The following is a 25,015-nucleotide window of genomic DNA, read 5'->3' on the forward strand; positions in this document are numbered from 1 at the left end:
GATTCCAGGGTCAAAGCCAAGTCTTCTCCAGCACTGGTGAGGCTATCACACCCACAGGCATAGCTGGGGAGAGGGGGATGCTCTCCTCTGAGGAGTCACAGTGTGACTCTCCAAGTCCTTGACCCTAACTGCTCACTTCCTCCTGCCAGAGATAAGTACCTGGGGCACAGGCAGGCTGGCAGATTTGGGGTTGGAGAAGGAGGAACAGAAAATGTAACTCTGAAAGCTGAGATTGTGCTACAAAGCGCAGGCGCCTCCCAAGCAAACCTGGGGGTTGTTGGGTGACTGGCATCAAGATTTTCAGAACTGCTCTTCCTTCCAAAAACAAATCTTCTGCTCGCTGACATTGAAAGTGCATTTTCCACATATCTAAATCCTGTACCCCTTGGAATTATGAACAGTGACAAATCTGTGATGATCTCTGTGCTTCCTACTTCGACTATCTTGTCATCTGTCCTTTCTTTCCCTCCTTGGCGGGGCTTGGAGCCCTGACCCAGCCTGCCTTTCTCCTTTGCTCCACTAGGTGGCCCTGGGAGCTCTCAGATATCTGCCAGGCGTTCAGACAGGTGAATGAATCTCATTGGCTCAGAGGAAGCATGATGCCACCCGGCAGCCCTTTTTAAGAGAAAAGCCAGAACGGGGAGCAGCGACCCCTGAGCAGTGCTCTCTGTGTGGCCGGTGGGGATACGGAGCTGCCCGTTGTTACAGCATCATGAGTGAGGTGAGTGGGGCTTCCACTCTGGGAGGGAAACCTGGGAGTGAGATGGGGCAAAGTTACACTCAGAAAATGTGAAGGTTTTCCGAGTGGTGAGAGCACGTCGACCCTGGAGCTATTTACCTGGAAGACTGACTCTGTTCCTATCTGGGTTTGCATGGCAAGTGCAAAAATTGGTTAAGTTGCAACTTTTACAAATTCAAAATGAAAGGGATTCATTGTTTGCTTCTGATTGAATCGTGAGTTGGAAAGTGCTTTGGGATTTAGACCTCAGGAGAGAAGGCTGAGTGAGTGCTTTTAGTCTCTTGCAAAGATTTGTCCTCTTGCGGTGTGTGGGTCTTTACATGTCTTCCTCGATGGGTACCTTTCAGAATGTGAGCAGGCTGGCCATCTGGTGAAAGTCAGCCTCGGAAGAGAAGCAAGGGAAGGTTTGCATTGCTTGGTCCTGTGGAAGCCTTGCCTGTACAAACTACATCTGCAGTTAATCAGAGTAAAACCAGGAGAGAAATGCAAGTCCAATGAACCACGAAAAATCTGTGTGTATGGGTGTGTGGGTCTAACATGGGAGAGACCCTGGGGGAAGAGGGGCTACAGTTTTCAACTGAAAGTCACTGCGCTGCATCTGTTTACGCAGAGGAGAGTTTGTTGGGGGGCAAACTGAATGTTCACTGTATTTTTAAAAAGATTGTATTCTCTGTCTTTCTAAAAAGGCAGATTTGGTATTGTATAGCATCACCTTCTAATTTGCACTTGGTAACCAAGACAAATCCACTTTCATTTCCTTTAGGTTGGCACTTAAATCGTTACTTTTTAGATCTTTTATTTTGTCTGTCTTCTTTTTTTAACAGACGGGTGAACCTTTTTTGGAAATCTACAGTAAAGTTAGCAACTTCAAAAATAAAATGCCTCTTTCCTGCTTTCATATGTTTAATGGGTGACTTTTGATATAAAGGATTGTCTGCAATGCAGGAGACCTGGGTTTGATCCCTGGGTTGGAAAGATCCCCGGAGAAGGGAATGGCAACCCACTCCAGTATTTCTTGCCTGGAAAATCCCATGGACAGAGGAGCCTGGTGGGCTACAGTCTATGGGGTCACAAAGAATCGGACATAACTGAATGACTTACATATATATACATACATATATGTATACATATACAGTAAAATTAGCAACTTCAACAATAAAATGCCTCTTTCCTGGTTTCATTTCCCTGATGGGTGACTTTTGATATAAGCATGACAGGAAGACGGAGCAGGCAAAGCGTTATGAGATTTAGGAATTGGGTTTGGGATGGAGCCAAGGGCAAGGAAGAGGGCAAGTATGAGTGGAAGAGGGGAAGGCAGGGTTATTCCAGTAGCAACAATGGTGACCGCATGGCAGCTCCTGTTTGCCCAGCATCCTTAGAACCAAGCGGGGAGCTAGTTGTCTTATTTGAACTCCCTTACAACCCCGTGAATTAGAAAAGAAATACCATGGACGTGCTAAGTTGCTTCAGTCGTGTCTGACTCTGCGTGACACTATGGACTGCAGCCTTCCAGGCTCCTCTGTCCATGAGATTCTCCAGGCAAGAATTCTGGAGTGGGTTGCCGTGCTCCCCTCCAGGGGATTTTCCCGACTGAAGGTCTTATGTCTCCCTCATTGGCATGGGGGTCCTTCACCACTAGTGCCATCTGGGAATAAGTGGGTGCTGTTATGATTCCCAACTGATGGATGAGGAGACTGAGGCACAGGTCAAGATCAGTTGGCTCAAAGCTACCAGCTCCTGAAGGGTAGAGTCAGGACTTGGGTGGGTCTTGATGTCCAGACGGCACACGGAGTTTCCTGGTCCATGTGAACGATGGGTGCCAGAGAAGGAGAAAGAGGTGGAGGGTGGGGGTGAGGGTGGGGGACGAGGCCAGGAAGCTGGGCCTTCTGGTCCTGAATGCTCACATGAGGGGCTTTCTGCAGACTCAACGGAGATTCCAGAAGCTTCTCTGCACCAGCTCATCTTGCTTGCGAATAGCAGGAACAACTGTGTGGAGTGGGGTTTTTATATACAACTTAATAGGTTCATGTAGAAGGGCTTGGAAACCTGTGCAGCCACGGTCCTCCCTGTGTTCGATCAGGCTGGCTAAAGGGGACTCTTCAGGAGTGGGGAACTTTCCTCTGGTTCTCCCCTCTGGCTGTCACCCCATCTTCAGCAGGGTCTCCTTGCTCAGCATCTGGAGCTTTCTAGAATGCCTCAGCTTGGTGGTGTTCACTTAACTGTGGGTCCTCAGGGAGACAGCAAGTATCCCAGAGCTCACCCATCATTAGGATCACAACCTCATTTCTGCTGAACCTGTAATTAGGGCAGTTCTGCAGCCACGGCCCTGCCCCCCAGCATCCGTCAGATGCCTTGCCGGGCTGGTCCAAGAACTCTGCCTCCTTCCTTTAATGTTGATAAAATCCCACAGCGTCTCACACCTTGACCTCCCTTTGCTGCCACCTGCCTCAATCCAGCTCCCCCACCTTCCTCCTTCCCACGCGGGTTCCCTGCTCGGGTCACGTGCAGCCCCGTCCTCTGCGTGACCAGCTCCCTAGCTCATCTCCCAGTTTCTCGGGAGTGTTCTCTTCGGAGAGTGGGAATTGGTCCTTTGACTCAAACTTAAATCTACTTAACACGTTTAATAAAGTTGAACAGAAGCTCCTTTATGGGTAGAGGACTGGATCTCACCTCCCTTCTCAAGCTTGTCTTTAGTTAGATGAATTTCATGTGGCTCCCCTTTTAATAACTCTCAGGCGGGTGTGGATTTCAAATGATCATTTACTTACCCATGTAACTAATTACCCCAGAGAGCCAAAGCAGTGGATTTTCTCAGACTTTCCTATGACTTTGGGTTTTATTTGAGTCTGATGGGCACCTCATTCCTGCTCCAGATGTTCAGGTTTATCTCCTGCTCTAGAAATTCTGAGGTTCACAGCTGGGCTGGGAGGAGAGGCTACCCAATGGCTAAATGCTCCCTGGAGTGGGCTCTCTGAGTTTTTGCAGCCTTTCATGAGGGGATTGAGCCTACAGCTTGCTTCAAATTGGGTGACTTTAGGACAACACAACATCTTCTTTTTCCCTTTTGACAATGCTTTATGGGGGAAATGGTGTGTGATTGAAAAGAGCAGCTCACGTGTAGCAAGGCAAGTAAAGTCCAAATTTAGGGCAACGTGACAGAGTGGAGGTGGTTGGCGGGGGTGTCTAATTTGCATTTCGGTATTAAAGTGTGTCAGAGGTGCCTAGAGCAATCTACGAGATGAGCTGCAAGATCACTTAGCAGGGATCAAGATGCAGGCTTAGGTACATTTGCTGGATCAGAAATCCTAACCACCACGGCTGAAGTTTACAAAATGCCTTCTCATCTTTCCCCACCGGATTTCCCACACGGGGGAAGAAAAAGGCTCCCTTTGTTTAGTGACCTAATAATACCATTTGAAATAAGTTCCGCCAATGATGACAGTCAGTCCCATTTTCTCATGCAGGTGTCTTTTTAAGTTGCTTTTCAAAAGAACTGATTTAGTAGAGCCAGGAGCAAGAATGTAACGTATAACGGCACATGTTTGGAGAGTGGCTTTGCAAAATGACACGTTCTTTTTGTGAGGCGGTAGGGTGTTCCCCATTGCATAATACATTCTTGATAGCTGTGAATTAGACTTGAAACCCCTTTGGGAAAGTGTTCTCCTGACCCTTTCATGTTGCTGTTCACGGTCTCTTTCCTAGCATCGACTTTGATGGGATGTTGCAATTTGGTGCCAGGTTTCTGGGCTTTTCTCCCATCCAGACATTGGCCACGAAAAAAGGACTGCACTGTCCAGGCCTGGTTTGAAGACAATGAGGAATTAAAAGGGCAAATCTTTAAACCCTCATGTGTATCCCAGGTGGCGCTGGTGGTAAAGAACCTTCCTGTCAATGCAGGAAATGTAAAAGAAGCAGGTTCGAGCCCTGGGTTGGGAAGATCCCCTGGAGAAAGAAATGGTAAACCACTCCAGTATTCTTGCCTGGAAAATTCCATGGACAGAGGAGCCTGGAAGGCTACAGTTCTTGGGGTCACAAAGAGTTGGACCTGACTGGGCAACAGACACACACAGTGTATCCTTAGCACTGAATCAGAAGCTACTTGCCTGGTACACTAAATCTCTGAAGCAAGAAGCAAGCAGTGAACAGCACTGTTTTGGAAAGAGACTGCAAGGGGGACACTATGCCACTTATATCAGGGGTAAAGAGGATGGACGAGACATGGCTTTATTTTTCAAAGGTAGCCATTGGTTTAAAATTTGCATATGACACTGGCTTAGGGTTTACCTAACCAGCATTCAGGGTAATTAATCCTTTGGAGAGAGAAATAGTAAGATGAAACAGGTCTAAAGTGAAAATTAGCATAGTTGTGTGTTCCCTATGATGTAATAGTAAGCTGAAACAGATGCCAATGTGTGAGTAATAGATTTGCAAGGAACTGTATAATTTAGACCAGCTAAGTACAGATATGGGGATACCTGCATAAAATGTGGATTTTGCAACTGGCTCCAAAGGCTTAACAAGAAAAGGCCAAATGAAAATTCAACCTCTTAGGCAATTTTAAGCTCATTTGGGGATGGCCCTGCAACTGAGATACAGGAAGACCCAGCAAGATGCATATGGTTTTGCTAGATCATGGAATGATAGATGTTCTAACTGGGGACATTAGGTCTAGAAAGACTCCAATTACAACTTGGGTCTGAGGCTCAACATTTCCTAAGTAGGAAGAGGCCAGTGAAGCAAGAAAGTGTGTTTGTTGGGCTGATGATGGTAATGGATTGTTCTAAGATTGATTTCCCCAATCCTGCATTTCATTAACGGAGGCTGTGGGATTAAGAAGTCTCCTTGTTTTCCTCTCTTGAATTCTAAGAATGACAGAATACAAGATGTATGATATTTTTTAGAAAGAAAAATTGAATAAATGACTCACAATTAGAGGTTTAGTGGAATAATGTGATCAAGATGAAGAGGAAACATGGGCTTTTGTAATGGAAAGTGCCTTGAATTTATGATGAACACGTTCTCTGCATTATTTTTAAAAATTCTAATTTCTGCTCTCAGAACTCTGTCAGAAGTGTTGTCAGAGGTGGAAGGCATTCACAGCTTGTTTGGGTTCTTTCTGTCCTTGGTTCACTGGGCACACTGGACTATTTGAACATCTGAATAACACGAACCCAAGCTTGGGGCTTTCCATTAATTTAGAATGACTTTCTAGAAAAAGCTTCAGAGTGGGGAATAGAAAGATTTTAGGGGATGCATATGCACAGGTTTATATTGTATTTGATTGATATTTTTATAAAACAGTGCATTAAAGATCATGCTGTTAAAGTACTATCTTAATCTGTCTGGACTGCTGTAATAAAATACCACAGACTGAGTGGCTTATAAAAAATAGAAATTTATTGCTCACAGTGATGGAGGCTGGTAGCCTGAGATCAGGGTGTTGGCATCCTCAGGTGATGGGTCTCTTCTGGGTTGCAGATTTCCCACCGTATCCTTACCTGGTGGAAGGGGCAAGGGAGTCCTCTGGGGTCTTTTTGATAAAGGCACTAATTCCATTTATGGGCTTCCCAGGTGACTCAGCAGTTAAAGAACCCACTTGCAATGCAGGCAAGAATACTGGAGTGGGTTGCCATGGTCCTTAGAGCATCCCTATTATACAGGGGTGTTTAAATGTGGCTATTAAATCCTTGGGCTTCCCAGGTGGCACTAGAGGTAAAGAATCCGCCTGCCAATGCAGGAGACACAGAAGATGTGGGTTCTATCCCTGGGTTGGGACGATCCTCTGGAGAAGGAAATGGCAACCCATTCCAGTATTCTTATCTGGAAAATCCCACGGACAGAGGAGCCTGTCAGGCTATAGTCCATGGGGTTGCAAAGAATCAGACATGGCTTAGCACCTAAACAACAAACTGACAAAATCTCAAAATCTCATTCATGAGGGCTCCAACCTCACAACCTAGTCACCTCCTAATGCCATCACCTTTGGGTGTTATGATCGCAACATTTTGAATTTTGGTGGGGCACAAACATTCAGACCATAGCTAGTATGGGCTGCATTTTATGTATTAGAATTATCCTACCTGGACTGTGAACTTTCTGTTGTCATCCATAGACCCAGATCCTGGTTTGGCACTTGGGGATGTTCAGTTACTGGATGAAATCAGATCAAATGGCTTTTGGGATGTGGATTTATCAGTTATTATAACTAACAGACCAGCACCCTGTTTTCTAACTGTTGAGATTTGTGGTCTGGGTAGATTTGGAGAGAAAAATTTCTCTCTTTTGTTCTTTACCTCCAGGTTTGAAACCTGTGTTTGCCATTTAAATCCTTTCAAATTGGAAATGGGTGCATTGTTATACATGTCAAATAAATGCTTTCATGGCTGGCAAAGAAAATGAGAAAAAACCAGAAGAATCTCAATAGAAAGAACTCTTGACATTTTGGAAAATGTCAAGGAAAATAGGGAGCTGACGAAAGAATGGAGAATTCTAATATCCTTCAGTTTGGGGCTTTTCTCCATTGAAACTATTTTGCTGCAGATAAGGTCTGTGAAATTCAGACAAAAGCGATGATAGCCCAAGGTGGCAGAGCTCACTTCTACCTTGAAGAAGGCCCATTGTATTGAAATAGAAAACCAATTTGACAGTTAGGGGTTAAGGGTGAATAAGAAATAGTCCAAACTGATCTTTAGTAAGTTAGCTCCATATGCCCAATCATAGCCAAACCATAAATTCTGGAATATTGTTGAAGGCACAATATAGAATACAGAAAGCAAGCTGCGTATTTAAATACTATAATTAATACTAAAAATGAAGCCCCAATGTTAATACTAAATAAAATAAATAGTTCAATTATAGTTGCATATTCATACCATAATAGTTAATGGAGTGCCAATGTTAATATTCATTAAAACAAATATTTTAATTATAGTTGTGTGTTTACATTTTTCAGAGTACTTTATATTTGAAATAGGAATATAGGACAATTCATATGCAAAAGACATCAATTCATATTTGCTCTCCTGGAAGCTGAACGCTGAGTTGTGAATCCAGGACACTGTGCAGTCTATGGGGTCTGCATCCGTTTTCCTATATTCCTCACTCATAAACTACTTATCATTCTTCCAGTCTTTGGAATGAAGTGAGGTATAAATAATGAATGGCAAAATACTGTTCATTTGATTTAATATAGGTGCCTTTTGGGTATGGATACATGAATGTATCAGGTGGCACTGTGGTAAAGAATCCTCCTGCCAGTGTAGGAGATGCAAAAGACGCGGGTTCAATCCTGGGTTGGGAAGATCCACTGGGATAGGAAATGGCACTCCACTCCAGTATTCTAGTCTGGAAAAACCCACGGACAGAGGAACCTTGCGGGCTACAGTCCATGGGGTCACAAAGAGTTGGACATGAATGAGCACACACACGAGAATGTTGTATAGCTCATCGTTCTGTGTCTTAAGCCAAACAAGCTTGCCACACCCATCAAAGGTCCAGACCTTAAACCAGCATCTATTTCAGGGCTGTTTTACATGAACAGTGAGTTACCCATTTCAGGCATCAATCTGCTTGAATGTCATTTGTGCCTTGCAAATTGCCCTACATTTATGCTTCAGAATCTCACTGAAATATTTCTCATTCATTCTTGAAAGGGAAACGCATGGCCATATTTATAACATTGTCTGTGGAAAAAGCAATCACCCACTAAATGCCATTATTTTATATTTTACTCTCAAACTGCCACTTTATAAATAAAAGGAAGACAAGGTAGAATCATAAAACAGGAAGGTAATCATCCACAGATTGGAAATGGCCTTACAGGACATCTAAGGGGAAGAAGCCAAAAAGTATGAAATGATGGAACTTTCAAATGGGGCCGTTTTCATACCATAATGGAGCTATAACGGAGAACAGGGGGTCCTTTTCTCTGAGTGGTTTTCCCTCTCCAGTTTGAGGACATTGGTGGGTTTTCCAAGACTGAAATATGTCAAGTCATCCATACCGCAATCTTTCGCCCAATGGCCTGGAATGTCTTCTGCATGTTAGTTTTTTTTAATACTTGTTTATGATGATTTGACAGGTGAGTTTGTATCTGGGTTGACCAGAGACCGTGCTTTTCCAGCTAGTACAATCCAAAGCTGCTGTGGAATGACTCAGCAAAAGAGATGGTCATCTGCCCCCATAATACTACACCTGTGCCATGGCCAAAGTTCTAATGAAGTGGCTAGTTACTTTGCTGTTGTCTTTGGTTATCTATTTTAAATATAGAAGTATGTCCCAAATATAGAAGTCAATCCCAAATTCCCAATTTACTCTTCCTCCAACCCTATCCTCTTGGTAACCATTCAGTTCAGTTCAGTTGCTCAGTCCTGTCTGACTCTTTGTGACTCCTGGAGCTTGCTCAAATTCATGTCCATCGAGTTGGTGATGCCATCCAACCATCTCATCTTCTGTCATCCCCTTTTCCTGCCTTCAATCTTTCTTAGCATCAGAGTCTTTTCCAATGAGTCCGTTCTTCACATCAGGTGGCCAAAGTATTGGAGCTTCAGCTTCAACATCAGTCCTTCCAATGAATATTCAGGACTGATTTCCTTTAGGATTGACTGGTTTGATTTCCTTGCAATCCAAGAGACTCTCAAGAGTCTTCTCAGTAACCATAAACTCATATTATATTTTAATTTTATACAATGCCTGAGAAGAGAACACCAGAGATTGACACTAGACTACTCATTAACATTGATCTTAGCCAGACAGGGAGTAAAGATAAAGAAATAAGTTCTTTCCTATTCTCAAGATCTTTTTTGAAAATTTTTTTAGTCAATCACTTTTCTGTACACCATATGGCTAAGTTCCAATGTTTAAAAACTAATTTATAAATAACACTTATTTTAATTTAAGATTCTTAGGTATCAGTTCAGCTCAGTCATTCAGTCATGTCTGACTCTTTGTGACCCCATGGACTGTGGCACACCAGGCCTCCCTGTCCATCATCAACTCCTGGAGTTTACTCAAACTCATATCCATTGAGTTGGTGATGCCATCCAACCATTTCATCCTCTGTAATCCCCTTCTCCTCCTGCTTTCAATCTTTCCCAGCATCAGGATCTTTTCAGATGAGTCAGCTGTTTGCATCATATGGCCAAAGTACTGGAGTTTCTGCTTCAACATCAGTCCTTCCAATGAACACTCAGGACTGATCTCCTTTAGGATGGACTCGTTGGATCTCCTTGTAGTACAAAGGACTCTCAAGAGTCTTCTCCAACACCACAGTTCAAAAGCATCAATTCTTCTGTGCTCAGTTTTCTTTATAGTCCAACTCTCACATCCATATATGACCACTGGAAAAGCTATAGCTTTAACTAGACAGACCTTTGTTGGCAAAGTAATGTCTCTGCTTTTTAATATGCTGTCTAGGTTGGTCATAGCTTTTCTTCCAAGGAGCAGGTGTCTTTTAATTTCATGGCTGCAATCACCATCTGCAGTGATTTGGGAGCCCCCAAAATTAAAGTCTGCCACTGTTTCCACTGTTTCTTCATCTATTTGCCATGAAGTGATGGGACCGGATGCCATGATCTTAGTTTTCTGAATGTTGAGCTTTAGGCCAACTTTTTCACACTCTTCTTTCATTTTCATCAAGAGGCTCTTTAGTTCTTCACTTTCTGCCATAAGGGTGATGCCATCTGCATATCTGAGGTTATTGATATCTCTCCCAGCAATCTTGGTTCCAGCTTGTGCTTCATTCAACCCAGAGTTTCTAATGATGTACTCTGCATATAAGTTAAGTAAGCAGGGTGACAATATACAGCCTTGATGTACTCCTTTCCCGATTCGGAACCAGTCTGTTGTTCCATGTCCAGTTCTAACTGTTGCTTCGTGACCTATCATTTCCTTATTAAGTAGTATTCACTGTTTCCTTGATGCTCACTCATGGTCTAGTGGTTAGGATTTGGGTCTCCCACTGCTGTGGCCAGGGTTTGATTCCTGATCAAGGAAAACTATTTTCCTGGGCTTCCCAGGTGGCACTAGTGGTAAGGAACCCACCTGCCAGTGCAGGAGACATAAGAAACATGGGCTCAGTCCCTGGGTTGGGAAGATCCTCTGGAGAAGGAAGTGGGCAACCCAGTCCAGTATTCTTGCCTGGAGAATCCTTTGGACAGAGGAGCCTGGTGGGCTACTGTCCAAAGGATTGCAAAGAGTTGGATACGACTGAAGAGACTTAGCATGCACTGCTTAATTATGAGTTGTTAGGAAATTATCACTTTATTTGCTTGAGCATGGCAAGATGGCTAATTGTACATAGGCTTTTCTTTTTCACATTTCCTCATACATGTTTGAGGAGCAAAAGATTCCCTGAGGCCATAAATTGGTCAAATTATGAGCCTGAGAACAACCAATATGGTGGTCTCCTCATTTGGGAGGGTGAGACATCACTAGTAGACAAGTGTTGACACAAACCTGCCTACATCCAAGATGGAGGCACATGTTGAGTCCTCTTTGAGAATCCTCTTATTTCATATGTCTCAAAGAGCTATAGATGGAAATGTAACAAGCAAAACTTCAAACCATTATGCTATATGAACTCCTTCCTGTCACAGTTCAAGCTGGTTTTGAAGTGATTCTGTTCTCTCCCTAGTGAAACTATTGCTATCCTGTCTTTCATTTCTTTGACTTTTCCACCATTAGCTGTTGGTATTCTAATAATAACCATCCACAAGTGTTTAAAGTAACATTCAAAGCTTATCAACTTCTGGGAAACCATCTCTGCAGTCCTCCTGTGGATCCATGACAGAGCAATGGAATGGTGTCCATGGTGACCGTGGGTATCCATCCTCAAGGAGGGTAGGCTTCAAAGATTTTGACAGTGCATTCTCTCAGGAAAAAGGTTGGAGCATGCATTCACAATAATTTGTTACTTACTTATTTTATAATAATTTATCCAGTATTCTTGCCTGAGAAATTCCATGGACAGAGGAGCCTGGTGGGCTACAGTCCTTGGGGTCGCAAGAGTCGGACATGACTGAGTGACTTTCACTTCACTGAATGCATGCTTATGTGCTCATATAGTTAGTGCAGCTATAAAACATACAAAAATAAACCTTAAAATGAACAAGAATATGATGAGATAAACTAGATATTTTGTTAATCATGATGGATGGCTTTATTGACCCTAATCAGGATTTCCAAGTACCATATATACTTGTGAGAGGTAATTGCTGGTGGAAAGTATAAAAATCTTTAATTCAAATAGTGTTGTTAACTGCACTTCTTTTGAGTTGAATTTGTTGACTGTGTTTTTAAGCTCGTGTTGGCACTTGTGAAGACATTGTGATAGAAGAATGGTTAGGTAGCAGTTCCACTGTTTCCTTTTGTTGGCAATATCAATATTATCTTCAATCTGTGAAAATTTTATGTAGGAATTTTTTTTATTCTGGTAGAGAATATATATCATAAAATTTACCATCTTACTTGTTTTCAAGTATATAATTCTGCAGTGTTGTCTATTTACATTATTGTGAAGCAGATCTCCAACTTTCTCATCTTGTAAAACTGAAATTCTACCCTTTAAACATCTCCCCCTTTCCCTTCCTCTCTCCCCTGTTAACCAGCTTTCTGCTTTCTGTCTGAGTGAATTTGACTACTTAAAGCACCACGTAGAAGTGTAATTATACAATGTTTTTTTGTGACAGGCTTGTTTTACATATCATCATGTCCTCAGGTTCCTCTATGTTGTATGGTGACTATGCAGGAATTTTTAAAGACACTTACCCACTATGGGGAGGTTAGGTTGGTTAAAGATAAACTGTATAAATATAAATCCTCTTACCAGAGCACAAGGAGCTGCACTGCAGCACATAGTGATATTCAGAGAGCAATTCAAGAGCAAGGGTGTTGTCGAAAGCAAACTCATGGTTACCAGAGGGGAAAGTGGAGTGAGAGTGATAAATTAGGAGCTTAGGATTAACAGACACACACTACTATATATAAAAGAGGTAAACAACAAGGTCCCATTGTATAGCACAGGGAACCACATTCAATATCTCATAATAATGGAGAGATTCTGAAGCAATATAACAGACACCCCCCCCCACACCCACCGATCCCCGCCCCACACACACATGTAATATATATAGTAGTGGTAAAGAACCTGCTCCTCTCCAGTACTCTTGCCACTCCAGTACTCTTGCTTGGAGGATCCCATGAACAGAGGAGCCTGGCAGGCTACAGTCCATAGGGTTGCAAAGAGTCAAACCTGTCTGAAGCAACTTATGTCTGAATCATTGTTGTACACATGAAACTAACATAACATTGTAAATCAACTATACTTCAATTTGGGCTTCCCTTGTGGCTCAGCTGGTAAAGAATATCCCTGCAATGAGGGAGACGTGGGTTTGATCCCTGGGTTGGGAAGATCCCCTGGAGAAGGGAAAGGCTACCCACTTCAGTATTCTGGCCTGGAGAATTCCATGGACTGTATAGTCCTTGGAGTCACAAACAGTCAGACACAACTGTGCAACTTTCACTTTCACTCTTCAATTTACGTACCCCGATATTCATTGCAACACAATTTACAGTAGCCAGGAAATAGAAGCAACCTAGATGTCCACAGACAAATGAATGGATAAAGAAGATGTGGTGTGTGTGTGTGTGTGTGTATATATATATATATCACTCAGCCAATAAAAGGAACAAATTTGAGTCAGTTGAAGTGAGATGGATGAATGGGTGAAACCAATGCAACATTATAAAGCAATTATCCTCCAACTAAAATTAAAAAACCTATACTTCAATTAAAAAAACAGGATGGGGGAGGGTGAGGTAGTTCTGAACAATCCTTAGTTGTGGGATTCCCACTCTTTCCCACACACAAATGATGATGTTGGTATCAATCCAGGTATTAGTTATTTGACAAAATCTGATTTCCTTCTTACTGAGCTTAGATCCTAAAGTGATATAAATAGACATTCTAGAATTCTCTTCACCATGCATGGTTGTAAGTGTTGAGCACCCTACAACCCCGGAGGGGCTACTCACACCACACTTCATGCCAATGGCATTCTCTGGATTTGCACAGTGCACAACCTGTGCGGCTGAACATGGTGGCTCTGCCTTTCCTGAGGTGCGACCAGCTTGCTTAAAGACTCTGGACCTAGAGAAAGATGATCATTTCTATGGCCTTGCTTAGAATTCAGAGAATTAAAGGAGGCCCTATATTCATTTCATTCCAAATAGTCATTTAAAATAGGGAACTGAGTGCCCCTAGGCTAATTTTATTCAAAATCACAGAGCTTCTTAAGGAAAAGTCAGGCTAGGTTTCACTTACACATTTCCTATCCTATTAAATTTCTCATTTTCTGACATATCCTAGATATAGCCCAGTTTCTTTTATACCTGTCCCAGTTCCATTTAGGACTTGGGCATGAAATATATTAAAAATAATATTGTCCTTTCCCCTCCCCCCCCCCCACCCCGGTCTTGAGTTAAAAAAGAACAACCACAGAAATCTTGAGAAAGTCATTCTTTCCTTCACTGGGGCTTCTACTTTGCTTGTAGAGTTTCAACTTTCCACTCCAACCCCCTCAATCCTCCCACCCCAGTCACACACGAAGCTGGTAAATGTCAGTATTGCTACTCTTGTGCAATATCATGGAGGTCTCTGCCCACAAAGTTTTCTTCTGCGTCACCTGGCAGAGTTTCCCTGACTTTGAGTTTATACCAGTGGCCTTCATTCCTTACCTTACCTCCCTAGCTCTGTTTGAATGTGTAAGACCACTCTGAACTCTCTATAAAAACTCTTAGAAAATATTTGTTCAGGGAACAGAGTCCCTTTCTATGGTCAAAACTACTGCACATACAGGCAGTCCTTGGAGGTATTTTGGGTTCAGTTCCAGACCATCGTGATAAAGCAAAAATCTCAATAAAGCAACTCACAGAAACATTTTTGTTTCCCAGTACATATAAAAGTGATGTTTACACTATACTGTGGTCTATTAAGTATGTAATAGCATTATGACTAGGAAAAATTGCATACCTTAACTAAAAAGGTGTTGGTAAAAAGATGGTAACCATTAACTGAGCCTTCTGAGAGTTGTAATCATTTTGCTATACTCACATCAAGGATGACTGATCACAGATCACCATGACAATATAGTAGCAGTAATAAAAAATTTGAAACATTGTGAGAATTACCAAAATGTGACACAGAGACACAAAGAGAGCAAATGCTGTTGGAAAAAATGATGCCAATAGATTTGCTTTACGCAAGATTGCCACCAACATTCCATTTGTAAAAAGTACGATATTAGCAAAGCATAATAAAACAAGGTATGCCTGTAGTCAGTAACCACTTATCTTGTCAAATTTCTGTCTGCCTTCTAGATTATAAACTTTTAAAAGACAGATATTGTATCTTCTACACTCTTTCATCTCCCCAGCACATACCATTCAACCACACTGATGAAGAATTCATTATACGTTGGACATTATGCTGGGTGAACGGACCCCACTCCTCAAAGAGTTTATAGGCTAGAGGGGGAGATAGGATCACATAAAGTTAACTGGATGAAAGGGGCCATACAGAGTATAGGTCTACTCACTGTATAAACCAAGTGCCGGGGAAGCATTGGTTAAGGTCATCGTGGTGGCCTGGGAAAGGGAAAAAGGACGTGATCAGGAAAACTTCCCCAAAGACAAAAGCAGGGGCTCAATACATATTGGTTGAATAACTGCCTAACTAATGGTTCATCTTAAAAGTCATATATGTTAGAACAGTCATGAAGTCCAATGAATAGATGCACATCCATTAGGATATTGTTCAGTTATCCCTAGGTATCCAAGGAGGATTATTTCCAGGACCACCCTGTGCACAGATGGTTACCAATCCAAAGATTCTCCTTATATAAAGTTCCTTATATAAAATGACTTAATATTTGTATATAAGCTACACATATCCTCCCATGTACTTTATATTATTTCTAGATTACTTATGACACCTAATAAAATGTAAATGCCATGTCAATAGTTATAATATAAATGCTAAGTAAATAGCTGCTGGCATATAGCAAATTGAAGTTTTGCTTTTGGGAACTTTCTGGAATTTTTAAAAAGTATTTAAAACCTGCAGTTGGATGAATCCCAGATTTGGAACTGTTGGATATGAAGGGCTGATAGTAGTTGATTTCTAACTCCTGCTTAGTGATATAAATTGCTTTAAACATGTTGGAATTTTCCCCATCCTTATCAATAACGAGTTAGGTTCTATTGACTTATCGCATCTTCCTTTAAAAGTGTGAAGTGAAAATAAATCTGTTCAGTAATTTAGAAGCAGATTACATGAGGACAGTCAGTAAGATTTTTGCAATTGTGACTAATGTGTGTGTGTTTTTTTTAAGTTCTGTGTTCTAATTGTTAGAAATGCCCACGTAAATTTAGACATTCCTGTAATCTACCTTCCGTGAGGGTATTAGAGTTTGTGCATGGCAGAATATCATTATACACTTTGTATCTGAGCTCCTGGTGACCTTTTATTTTTTGGCCACGTGATGTGGCTTAGTTTCCTAATCAGGGATAGAACATGTGCCCTCTGTGGGGGAAGCATGGAGTTTTAACCACTGGACCGCCAGGGAAGTCCCCCCTAGTAACTTTAACCATTATTATTTTCTTGTCTTTGGAGTTTGTTCAGGGCATGGCTCATGCCTGTATTTATAGCTCAGTTTTCACATATGCACAAATCTTGTCAAAATATCGAGATAATACAGTGGCACATCGCAAATATTATTTCTGGCAATGTTCTATACTTCAGAAAGCTATTTTACTTCTTCTTTGAGATATCCTCTTAAAATAGATAGAGCAATTTGTCAATTTGTATTGCCACCAAATCCTTCCTGCAAGTTCACTGTTATTTTTTCCATCTAGATTTAATCTTTCCCAGCTTCAAAGAGGATTTGGTTAATTTTGGGGGCACTATTTTGTGAATTTCCATGTCATCCTTTTTCTGCTGCATTCTTGCTGAGAACCAGATTTGGCTGATCTACATTTGAGAGCGCCCTCACAGTTGAATTTTGGATGAAGAGTTGGGGTTCTCACCTGAAAAAAAAATGAATGCAGTGTAATGTAGCTGTCGGATTGTGAGCAGCCCCCTGAGGGGACCCCACTCTGCTCCTGTGTCCCTTCAGTGTTACGACCAGGAGACAGGATGAGAGCAGAGGAGTCGAGCAGATCCCCATCAGAAATGAAAAAATCTAACGGCACCCACTCCAGTACTCCTGCCTGGAAAATCCCAAGGACGGAGTAGCCTGGTTGGCTGCAGTCCATGGGGTCGCTAAGAGTCGGACACAACTGAGCAACTTCACTTTCACTTTTTACTTTCATGCATTGGAGAAGGAAATGGCAACCCACTCCAGTGTTCTTGCCTGGAGAATCCCAGGGACGGGGGAGCCTGGTGGGTTGACGTCTATGGGGTCGCACAGAGTCAGACACGACTGAAGTGACTTAGCAACAGCAACAGCGCTCCAGTATTCTTGCCTGGAGAATTCCATGGACAGAAGAGCCTGGCCGGCTACAGTCCATGGGGTCACAAAGAGCGGGAGATGACTGAATGACTAACACTTTCATTTTTAAAAACAAGCCACAGCCCTGTCATCACTTGCTCCCATCCACTTCTGCCATTAACCTCTTTCAAGGTGACCGAAACTCAGAAATGGGAGGCCCAGGTGAGCCTGCGATGGGGCGGTGGGGACAGGACCATGGACACAATTTGGGGGACAGTGAAAAGTAGAAATGTGGTGTTCCATGTTGAAGGTGGTGAAGAGTTTTGAGAGTATGACACCAGTGCGGGCCCTGCTACGGGAGGGACCCTGGCTGAGTTGTTTGGCCACAAGGCTAGCCCCGTAATGTGGGGGCAGGGACGTGCGGACATGGGGGCTGCCTGACTGCTTTTTAGCAAAAAAAATCAAACCAAACCAAACTGAGAGACAGAGTGATAAAATGTAATTCCAATAGTCCTCTGTCATGCCTGGAGCCTTTTACATATAATTTCTCTCCATCCAAGCAGTGCTTTAGGAATGGCCCACGCCTGACCGTGGAAGCAGGTGGCTTGCGGGTCTTACCCAGGAATCAGATGGAGTTTTCAGGCCAGTTCAGAAGAAGCCCACTCAAGGACACGCTTGAACAAGAAATCAGTGATGCTGGCTGACCCCACAGGACCGTTCTGAGGATGGAGTCATAAAGCTGGTTCAAAACACTTGGAAAGCATACATTTTTAAAAGATCATATAAATGCTAAGCTATAACCTCAGTGTGGAAAATTCCCTCAATTAGGATTCCAAATATCTTTACTGAGTGCGGTTGTTGACTCTGATCAATACTCCTAGCTGCCTATTTTGTTCAGAGACTTTTCCTACGCTTAAGCCCTCTGTCCTCACCCTTCTCTCCTTTCTTGTGTGATGTCAGGGGATACAGAGGACAGATGTGTCAAGGGTCAATTAAAGGATGGTGTTTGCACTTGGGAAATAAAAGTTCTCACCATAGTAGGATCTAGGGTTGGTATGTGCAGGCATGAAACAGTTTGGCAGCATCAGTTCAGTTCAGTTCAGTCGCTCAGTCACGTCCAACTTTTTCGCGACCTCATGAACTGAAGCACACCAGGTCTCCCTGTCCATTATCAACTCCCGGAGTCCACCCAAACCCATGTCCATCAAGTCGATGATGCAATCCAGTCATCTCATCCTCTGTCAACCCCTTCTCCTCCTGCCCTCAATCTTTCCCAGTATCAGGGTCTTTTTCAATGAGTCAGCTCTTCACATCATGTGACCAAAGAATTGGAGTTTCAGCTTCAACATCAGTCCTTCCAATGAACACCCAGGACTGACCTCCTTTAGGATGGACTGTTTGGATCGCCTTGCAGTCCAAGGGACTCTCAAGAGTCTTTTCCAACAGCCCATTTCAAAAGCATCAATTGGCAGCATCAGTTTCCTTCTTTTGTAACAGCCCCCTCCCTGGAAGGCAACCTTCAACTCAGTTACATCTGGGCTAGTTTTCCAGCAAATTAAGTTGTTCTGGATTTCTGAGGGACTTGAAAATAAAATTTGCAGCAATATCAGATGTGAAGGAAGTGGAGGCGTTAGACTGAGTTGGTTGGTGCTGCTGGATGGTGGGGGCGGTGTTTTAAATGGAGAGTGAGCTAGAATTTTCAGCTTTCCAGAGGGCAGCTGATCCAATGGTTTATATAGCTTTTTTTCTTTTAGTCATTGTATGTATTCATTTTGTATTGAAGCATAATTGATTTACAATGTTATATTAGTTTCAGGTATGCAACAAAGTGATTCAGTTATATATGTCTTTTTCAGATTCTTTTCCCTTCTAGGTTATTACAAAATACAGAGTTTGCTGTACTATATAGTCAGTTCTTACTGGTTATCTATTTTATATATAGTATAACTTTTCTACCATTTTCTGATCTCTCTTGATTCACTTTTTTTTGTTCATTCTCTTATTTGTATTTTATATCTATGTATATATACTCACAGACTTCCCTGGTGGCTCAGTGGTAAAGAATTTGCCTGCTATTGCAAGAGAAGTGGGATTGGGAAGATCCCCTAGAGGAGGAAATGGCAACCCATTCCAGTATTCTTGCCCAGAGAATCCCATGGACAGAGTAGCCTGGTGAGTTATAGTCCACAGGGTTGCAAAGAATCAGACATGACTGAAGCTATTAAACAGCACCAGCAATATATACTCACACATGCATATGTAAAAATTTATTATTTGTAATTATATTGTTTACTCTATTTTTGCCTGCTTCCTAGATTTTCTTACTGTGCTGTACTAAATCTCTTCAGTCATGTCTGACTCTTTGAGACCCTATGGACCGTAGACTACCAGGCTCCTCTGTCCATGGGATTCTCCAGGCAGGAGTACTGGAGTGGATTGTCATGCCCTCCTCCAGGGAATCTTCCTGAACCAGGGATCAAACCTTCATCTCTAACATCTCCTGCATCGGCAGGCAGGTTCTTTACCACAAGCACCACCTAAGAAGGCCCAGATTTCCTTACTATAGGTCCTCAAATATTCATCCAAACTCACTGAAGTGGGCTAGGATTCAGTTCATTTCTTGAGCCATGATAGCTGATTTAGGACAAAGCCTTGCCCTCTCTTCCCAAAGTACACAACCTCAGTCGTGTATACCATGTTCTGAAACTATATTTGTTTTAGTTGAGTTGGGGGGGAAAAAAAAACCTGGCTGCTTCTTTATTACCAGAAAAGAAAGACTCTAGCTCTTAAAGCCCAGGACAGCCACTCTCAGAGAGGCACGCGGAGTAGTGGATGGGGCTGAATCAGCATCGGTGCTTCCTCATGAGAAGTCAATGCCTGGACACTAAGCTTTGCCTTTCTTACCAAGTGTCCAGGCAAGAGTCTGTGAAGTTAGTTAAACACAGGACAAATAAGTCCTGGACTTAAAATAAGTCAGGACACCCGGACAGAGTGAATTATGGAGAGAGAGCTGTCTGAAGGGTCCCGGAGCCCCGTTCTAGCATCCTGCATACCTGTGGGGTTTCCAAAGGCGGCTGAGTCAGGTTGAGTCGACCCACATGTCCTTTTATTCAACCTCAGACTCAGGGAGAGTCTGCTGATCAGGTAAGAGGCACACGTGTCAAAGGGGCTTCCGTCCACCTTCCTTATTTGATCATATCTACTCTCTTCTTGCATCTTCTCTTTCTAGAAAAAAATAAAAGCAGTGATTTATACCAAACACACAAACACATGCACAGCAGAAGCAGAGGAAGATTCAACTGAAATTCACAATCTAACGACTAGCAGATGAAGGCTGCATAATTTATGGAAAAAAAAGATCATAAATACCAATATTCTGTCTTTGGATTCTCACATAGACATGTGAAATACACGCTTAATTTAGTCATATTTATTTGAATTCTCCATGAAGAGGAAACTGAACAGGTGCAGAAAAAGCCAAGGGAATCCCTTTTTTCAGGGTTCATCTGGCTGCACACGAAGGCTGGGCTTCCTCCTTCCTCAAGTTTTACTGAGCTTCCTCCTTCCTCAAGTTTTGCTGAGCTCCTTGGGTCGCTGCAAGAAAAATACAATGGGGACAAAGAATCAATTGTCTTTCCAAGCCTCTTTTGCATTACTTTGCAGGCTGACTTTTTTTAGGGTTCTCCTCCAGGCAGTGTGAATGCTTTAATCTCATTGAATTCTCACAACTTGATGATGTGTGTGTATTATCATCTTTGGCTTATAGAAGCAGAAATTGAGGCTCAGAGATGTCCCGTGTCATGTACAGGGTCACACAGCTGCTAAGTGAAAGGCTTGCAGAGCCTGGTCAGCCTGAAAACAGGACACTCTTTTCTTTCTTTTTTAAAAATCAATTTTATTAAGGTATATTTTATATACAGTAAAAATTATCCTTTTTAGTTGTATAGTTGGTGAGCCTTGACATGTTTATAATCTTATAACTGAGGTTTAGACTATCCTAAAAAAGAACTTCTGAGGGTGATAGGATAGTTAACATAGATTAACTCCAAACAGTTGGGTTGCAAGTGTTTTGCTTTCTTCCTTGTGTATTTATTTTCTAAGATTTTCGTTATGGCCCTATCTCACTTATATAAGTAGAAAATAGTATTACTGAAAAAGAAAATGGGCATGGAGAAAGTTTTTAAGGGTAGAAAATACTCATTTAAAATATATAGCTCTAGGATAAAGTATAAAGTGAATTTCAATAAAACAAACTGCCAATCCCTGAAAATGAGGGATAGATGGCCTGTCTCACCAGAGCCATGCTAATTGCTTCTATTAACATAAAGGTCAGGATAAAAATGCTCCGAGCTGAATGTAGTATCAGAAGGCAGAAGAATTAGGAAGAATTATAAAGGTTAATGCCTTTGTCATGAAGATCCCATCATTTTCTTTTTAATCAACTTTTTGACTTTCTTTGAAATCCTTCCAGTTGAAGTTCTCTTCTGACCTTTAGGGATTAAATTGGTGGATTTTTTAAATGTTCAGTGTTTGGAGTACTACCAGGAGAATCATAGATGATTTTAAAATGAGCAGTCCTAAGAAATTACATCAATTCTGTTCTGATCACACAATGTTGGTAGGAGGGTCTCTTCTGCTCTTCAGACAAATTCGGGGCCTTTGCTTTAGAAGCGGCCTTTCATGGTGTGCCTTTCATGTCACTGAGAAACCACTGATTTCATGATGGTGGTGGCCCCGAGCACACATCAGCTACCTGTGCTGGCCAACCCAGCTGTTAATCTTACTTCACTGTGTGATCTCCATGTTTCCCCATCACTGTCCATTTAAAATCTGATATTTCATCTAAAAGACTCACAATCTTTCATCAATAAAAAGTTAAACATAATACCATAGAAACACTTCTGTTTCATTCTTTATAAACATGGTCATCAAAAGACATCTTCGAAGGATGGAATGAGAACTCTGGGGCCCTTTCTCCATTTTGCCCTCTCTTCTGTGTGCAGGTTGTCGATTCTGCAAAGAATATTGCAATTATCTGAGCCTTCATGCTCCCTGAGAGTCTTCTAGCCCCCAAACACACAGATTGTCATTTTCCCCCTTATTTATGACCCATTTGAGGATCTTCTTGTCACAATGCTAGCATTTAAGGGGCGCCAGAACCCGTGAGCCACTAGCAATCTGAATATCAGGATGCAGCCACACAAAAGGAAGACAGAGTCTTGGAGAAAAAACAACTTCAGAGCAAAGTCATTACCAGGGGATAGAATGTGTGAAGGAGCACTTGCTGACAAGGGCTTCTAAGCAACTCAGGGGGTGGGGTGGATGCTTCTTTCATTCTTTTGCCAAATCTCTGTAACTTCTTGGTTATTGTTGCTTAGTCACTCAGTTGTGTCTGACTCTTGGAGGCCCCACAGACTGCAGCACATCAGGTTTCCCTGTCCTTCACCATCTCCCAGAGTTTGCTCAAACTCATGTCCATTGAGTCGGTGATGCCATCCAACCATCTCATTCACTGTTACCCACTTTTCCTCCTACCCTCAATCTTTCCCAGCATCAGGGTCTTATCCAATGAGTCACCTCTTTTCATCAGATGGTCAAGTACTAGAGCTTCAGACAAAGTCCAACAGAAGTCAGACATTGGGGACAGAGGGGAAAATGTTAAAAAATGCCTTGAAACACATACTTTCCTTTCCCTTGAGACAGTGATACCATCCACTTGATAATGCCAAGTAATGTCTCTTTTGGAAGACGTTGTCACTGATGGGTGGATGGGGGAGCGGACTTGCTGCATGGCAGGTCCTTAATGTGACAGCAGGAGCCGGAGGTCACCGTCTTTCCTTCTCAGGAGGGAACTTGGTAAGGCGTTTCCCCAGCTCTGCCCAGCTTGTGGGGTCACTGTGACTCATTCTCCCTCTCAAAATGTGGAATTGTCCTTGACCCCCTACTCACTCCAGTGTGAGCTGGGGGACCCTAACCCATGGCGCTGAACTTGGTCATCTTGGGTCCTATCTTCCCCACCATCTGAGATGGTTGGTTTAGTATCTCTCCCTCCTGGCTGTGACCAGCCAAGCTCAGAGCATATCCCCCCTCTCCTGGGGACCCTTAGGGCCTGGCCCACTGCCTGGCCCAAGGAAAGAGGAGTAAATTGTGAGTCCAGGAGCCAGTCATCCCCTGAGTTGCTCACAGCCTCTGTCTGGCTCTGAATCCATGACTTCACTGCTAATAGTTTTGCACAGTGCTGAATATACCTAATTTTTTTTTTTCTGTAAATAATGTTTTATTGGAAAACAGCTGGTGTTTGCATATTGTCTATGGCTACTTCCACATTACAACTGCAGACTTGAGTATTTGCAGCAGAGACCACTTGGCCTGTGACTCTAAAATATTTACTACCCAGCCCTTTAACAAAATTTCAGCGGGTTCTTTCTTTAGGAAGTTATTTTTAGAGCAATTAGGAAGTGTTAATTTAGCTTTCTTTGGAAACTCTCTGGAGCTTCTTATTTTCTTATTGTGGATCTGAGCTTCTGTGTGGTACCATCTTCCTTCTGCATGAAATCTTTTATTTCTTAACTTGGGTGAGACCAAAGTCCTCTTACAGGAATTTTCCTAATGCAGCAGCATGGACAAGCTGACCCCAGGGCTGTGAGGAGCTCACTCACATCCTCTCCTACACTGATGGCTTGATAAGGAGGATGAGAAGAAATGCCTTCAGGAGCCAAAGACTTCTACGGGTCCTTCTGTCCTTTGTCCCCCTTGGATCTGGTGCCATGAGGGTGGTGGTCTTTTCTCCAGTGTTGCCAAAGCAAATTCATGCATGCAGCTCTTTCCAGAATTTTGTGGCACAATGGGTGAGGTGCTTTGGGAGATGGAAGAAGGGAAGGAGAGCTGGAGGACTCTGGGAACCCTGGAGACCCTGGGGATGCCCTGGGACCCTTACTGCTGCAGAAGGCAGTTTGTTCCCCAACCCTAAGGGGTCTTTGAAATTAGTCACCCTCTAGTTGAGTCTTTTGTTGTTCAGTTGCTCAGTTGTGTCTGACTCTTTGTGACCCCATGGACTACAGCACGCCAGGCTTCCCTGTCCTTCACCATCTCCCAGACCTTGCTCAAACTCATGTCTATTGAGTAGGTGATGCCATCCAGTTATCTCATTCTCTGTCATCCCCTTCTCCTCCTGCTTTCAATCTTTCCCATCATCAGGGTCTTTTCTAATGAGTTGGCTCTTCATATCAGGTGGCCAAAATATTGGAGTCATAGCTCATCAAATTAAGGAACAAGCCAAGTTTTTGAAGACAGGTTTATCCACTTAGTGGGTGCAGATTCAGAAAATATTCTTGAACTGTCATTTGTGCCCCTCTGGAATTCATTTCACATTTCATTCTCTCCAGCCTTCTGAAATGAAAAGCAAATGTCTTTTCATGGGAACTTGTGTTTTATCCTAAAGATGAAAGCAATACATACTGGCTGAATGGATTTTCCAAGCAGACATAATCTTTCCAGGGTTCTGGGTCTGCTTTATTGAGGAAGCAGGTTTTAGTGATTCTGGGTCCTATACAACATATGATTGGCATGACTGATTTTATGGGTATCAAAAGCAAAATATGAAAGGCGAGACCCTCCACTGCAGTATTCTAGAAATCATAGAATAAAAACTTGAAAAATGACAGCATGAATCATACCCCACAGTCTTGGCCCTTGAGAGAGCTGTAGAAGAAAAGTTTCAAAGACCATATTAGAATAATTGTATAAATCCATGAAATTACTCAACTTCCTGAGTGTTTTATTTGCTTTA

The 25,015-nt window shown here is 42.5% G+C and overlaps 1 protein-coding gene across 1 annotated transcript in view; it reads left to right on the forward strand.

Moving 5' to 3' along the window:
• Positions 1-636: 636 nt before the first annotated feature.
• PCP4 (Purkinje cell protein 4) overlaps positions 637-25,015 on the forward strand; it is a 64,391-nt gene continuing 40,012 nt past the window's right edge. The window contains exon 1 of the mRNA XM_065943715.1: positions 637-721. Coding sequence (XP_065799787.1) covers positions 713-721 — 9 coding nt within the window. The 5' untranslated portion in view covers positions 637-712. The remainder of the gene's footprint in view (positions 722-25,015) is intronic.

Source organism: Muntiacus reevesi, chromosome 8 (assembly GCF_963930625.1).
Source record: "Muntiacus reevesi chromosome 8, mMunRee1.1, whole genome shotgun sequence".
NCBI lineage: Eukaryota > Metazoa > Chordata > Mammalia > Artiodactyla > Cervidae > Muntiacus > Muntiacus reevesi.